Source organism: Mastomys coucha, unplaced genomic scaffold (assembly GCF_008632895.1).
Source record: "Mastomys coucha isolate ucsf_1 unplaced genomic scaffold, UCSF_Mcou_1 pScaffold9, whole genome shotgun sequence".
NCBI classification, from domain to species: Eukaryota; Metazoa; Chordata; class Mammalia; order Rodentia; family Muridae; genus Mastomys; species Mastomys coucha.
The window spans coordinates 103,747,520-103,752,005 of NW_022196915.1; the positions used below are offsets into that span (position 1 = coordinate 103,747,520).

General features: G+C 42.3%; 1 protein-coding gene across 6 annotated transcripts in view; it reads right to left on the bottom strand.

Annotated features, from left to right (window-relative positions):
• Dzip1 (DAZ interacting zinc finger protein 1) overlaps positions 1-4,486 on the bottom strand; it is a 53,415-nt gene that overhangs the window by 12,464 nt on the left and 36,465 nt on the right. For all 6 annotated transcript variants that reach the window (XM_031360924.1, XM_031360923.1, XM_031360925.1 and 3 more), the window contains 2 exons: positions 4,297-4,359; positions 1,794-1,930 (listed from right to left, as the gene is read on the bottom strand). In XM_031360924.1, the coding sequence (XP_031216784.1) occupies positions 1,794-1,930; positions 4,297-4,359 (200 nt within the window). The remainder of the gene's footprint in view (positions 1-1,793; positions 1,931-4,296; positions 4,360-4,486) is intronic.

Sequence of the window (4,486 nt, forward strand, 5' to 3'; positions counted from 1 at the left end):
AAAAAAAAAAAAAAAAAAGAAACTGAATGCCAGCCAACCTTGAAGCTCCACACTCATCCTGTAGAGGGGAGTCCTGTGCGGTTATGTGTATGTCCTGTATAGCTGACACAAGTTAGTGTAATTCCAGAGGTGACCGAAGGACTCTGCAGCTGATGGGGATGTAGTCAGAAGCAAAGGCACTCTTACTTCCAGGGCTGGTTCCACACTAGTGCCTGACTCATGAATGAACTCTCTCCCCGGTCTCCCTTCACCTCCCCTCTCTTCTGTGTTCCCTGTCACGACCCACACCAGAGCCCAGGAGGGAGGTGTCTACCATCAGATAAGTGTCATGTCCGCATTTCCTCTGTCCTCCCTCCTTCATCCGATTTGCCCAACAGCACCTTCCAGTCTCCTAAGAGGATCAATGACTTCCTATACTTTCTGTGATCATCAGGGTTTAGTGTCTGCCTTCCTACACCGTGTAGTTAGAAGGGAAGGTCTGTTGTAGTTAGGAGGGGAGGGTCTGATGCTATACAGCTGTCAGCCTTTCCTAATTAACACCCAGAATTTCAAACAGTTTCCATCAGGATCCCAACCATGGCTGATCTAGAAGTGGGAGTGGTTTTCTAAAGTTCAATAGGAACAAGCGATGGATGAACTGGCAAATGTTTGACGTAGTGAGACTAACGTAAAGCAAGCACAGCTCATCAAGGCAGGAGAACGTGCAGCTCCTACGAGCAAGTCAGTGTGAAGAGAGTGGAGTCAACTGACTTGCAAGTCATCAAGTGAATAAAGAGTGCGCAGGGAAAAGTGACTGAAGGTGCAAAGTGGATCCACTCACACAAGGGTTTCCACGGGATAGAAGCATGATTTCTTATGAATGGGAAAGCTGGGTCACACAAGTCATGATATCAACCCCTTCATCTGGAAATAAAGTCAAATGTTTCTAATTCTGAACAACCATGTGTGCATACACGTGCATGCACACCTGCACCAAGAGGAATCAAGCAGAAATGTCTCCAAGCCCTAGGAGAAAAACCATAGATAAGGCTCTGATCAAAATCAAAACCCAGAAGGCCCATGGGAATAGCAAACACAGGAATCTAGTCTCAAGAGAGTCTGCAACGGAACCGTGACACTGTACGGATGTCTCTGATTTTCTCAGCCCTAGCAGGGCTAAAAGCCCACACAGAAAGCCTGGCTGAGGGCACTAAGGATTGACTGAGGACCTGGAGTGACTGAGCCCTTCTGTCCATTTAGGGGGACTGTAGATTGGAACGCTTGATAAAATGGTTCATCTGCAGCTATGATGCTAAACCCAGCAATGCCATTCCTAGAAATACTTCTGAGAAGGTCTACGCTCTCAGCAAAGGACATGTACAAAACTTAGTAGCTCAAAGTCCACACAGGAGCCTCACACATCCACTATCAAAAAGAGCTAAAAACTTATACATCTAAGTGCTATAGTAGGAGTAAAATACTGAGCAACCTGCTGGTGCACAAAACAGATGAAGCATCATCAAAAGATGAAGAGGGAGAATACTAGACAGCACACAGACACTCTGTCTGGCTCCTTCCTCACCAGCTACGTGAGCCTAGTCAAGTTAATGCCATTTACTCCAAGTTTTATCCCCCTGTTTATAAATAAGTTTGCATTTGTTAAGGTCTTAGAAATGCACCAGGTTCTAGCAGATGCAACCCAGAGTTCGGCTAACCTGAGTCATGTTCGCATCTAGGCTCTACATTCAGAAAGAGTCCTGTCCTGATTTAGGAACGGGGGCCTAACGAGCAAACGGTCAGAGTGAAGGACGTACCGTGCCGATCCCGAAGCTTCTCAGTTTGTTCCCCAGCTCCTTCTCCAGGTTAGTCCTTAGTTCCTTAGGGGACGGGCTGCTATTCGATGGTTTCTTTGAGTACATCTTTTTATTTAATTTCTGCTCATTTTCTCGACCTGAAGTATGGTTTTATTAAAAAGCAGATTTAAAGAGAATTATACAAACCTATTCCAAGTGGAAAATGAGAACTGACAGCTTTAAGGCAGAGAGATGTTAAGGTCTTGGGTGTTTTTAATGCCTGGGTATCTTAGCTTCTGTACTGTTTTAAGTTAGAACTTTAGTGACTTCTCAGACTCCAGACTCATTACCTAAGTCAGAATTAATTGACTTAAGAAGTAGATATATATTTCTTTACTGTTTTATCAGTGGGAATATTTCCCAAAATGCCTCTAAGCTTAGTTAGAATTTATCTAATGAAGAGAGAAGGTCCAATTTATTTAAAATTTAAGTTTTAAGGAGATAACTTAGTGAGTGCTCAGTGCACATCAAAATTGGTGTTTATTCCCCCTTTTCGAAGTCTTTACCAGACCTCAGTTTAACAAAGCTTTAGAAAGGGAAACAACCTATAATTTAAAACAAATAAAAGCTAAACAAAGAAGCAAACAAACAAACAGCCAGGTAATATACTCTTTCGTCTTCCCGTGCCCAGTCTCCCCGTCCATCCTCCTTACAGTGTCGCATCGGAGCCCTGTGATGACAGCCCCGGCTCCCTCTAGTCTAACGCCCACAGAAAACAGGTCGAGTTTGAGAGCCTGGAACACGAGCCTAGTGGCATGGCCCATCACAATGGGGACCAGCCTGTCCAAGAGAGCTTAAGACCTGACCAGAGAGCCAATATCTGTCGGGTGAGAACCTCAGGGACTGTGCAAAGCCAGATCTGAAAGAAGTCTGACAAATAAACTATCATTCTGGGCTCTACCTCCAAGCAGCTTCACTTTGTTCAAAAGGCCTGAACAAATGCCTTATGGCTGCAAGACATGTTTCTTCTTTCAGGCTGGCTGCCAGAAACACCCCCATCTTCTGCTATGCATCTGCCTTAGCATATAGGTTGTGGATCTGTGGAAGATCTTAAACAAAATGTCTTTTGCTTAACATGTTTTCCAGATACCCATCTGATCCCAGAACTAAATCATATTCTACTAAATTAATATTTTTTTCTTTTCTCTTCTTCTCCCTCCTCCCCCCCTCCCCCTCTTCTCTCTTGGAGGCAAGGTCTCACTGTAGACCAGGCTGGTCTTAAAGCCTGTGATGGAATGTTAAGATTACAAGCATGAACCAAAAAGTCCACCTACTAATTAAGTTTCACTAAAAACAAAATTAGCCAAATTAGTTTGAATATTAAATAGCAAACATCTTGCACGAAGCTATTGTTTTTACACTTTGCTACTCTTGATCACTCAGCTGGAAATATCATTATGTTACTACAAGTCGGAGGTTGTTCTAACTCTTACACTCTTCGCCTTCATGAGGCTCATGAACTGCCAGTGCTTTAGAAAACTCTGCAAACACACACACAATTACAAATAATAAAAAAAGGACATTTTTTCAAAGTTTACATATTGGAATACTTATTTTTTCACCTCTCTTCCTGAGCCAGGGCTACACAGTGAGACCCTGTCTAGAAAACAACAGCAACAACAACAACAACAACAAAACCAAAACCAACTCCCAAAAGAACCCTGAGTGAGTGTTTAAGGCAGACACCTGTGGTCACCCACTTGCGAGGGACAGAAGGGCAGGGAGGAAGCTGACCTCAAGCACAGCAGGAATATATGAAATCCTGCCTCAAAAACAGATTTTTAAAAAGAAAAGATAATTATACAACTTTTCATAAACTTTAAAAAAATATAAAAATAATTTTTAGAAATGCTAAAAGAAATATGAAAGCAAAATAATTTATCAACTCAAACCTATGACAGCTCCCACATCGCACACTATAGATATAATTTTCTCTATTTCGTACCCAGTGCTTATATCCTGTGTTCATTTTTGACATTAAGAGTAATGAGGGGACTTGGGCTATGGCTCCCAGGTAGAACCCTTGTCTAGGATGTGTGAGCCCTGAGTTGCATCCCCAGCATTGGTAAAAAACAGTAATATGGAAATGGAAACTTTACTCATTCATTTCAGACTAATACTGTGAGAAGCCACTCTGGCACACATGGTGTCATACCATCAGGTATGCAAAACACGCGTCGCTTGGACATCCAGTCAGAGTATCTATTGAAATAAAGGATTTTTTGCTTTTAAGCTTCCTGGTGAAAGAAATTTCTTATTAACTTACCCGCATAAAAACTCAATAAAGCAGAAGATGCAGGAACATTAGGGGAACAAGACAACAAAATATTGTATATGACACAGGTCAAAAACACAATCCACATCTAAAAGTCGCTCTTGCTTTCGCTATGGCACGCTGTACAGCGCAGACGTGCACTCCCGAGGTCCAGCCCGAGTGAACAAGTAACCGCTAAAGCTTCGGTACCTTTTTCCTCCTCTGAAGAGAGCTCTTCTATTGGTTCCAGGATGTGTGAAGAGAACACTTGCTCTGCCAATGAAGAAAAAGAGGTTACACAAGTACATCTGTTTGCCTCCAAATAATTTATACAGACATACATAAGTATAGACAATACTAAGGCAATAACTTCTGGGTTTTTTTTTATTATTTCAGTTTA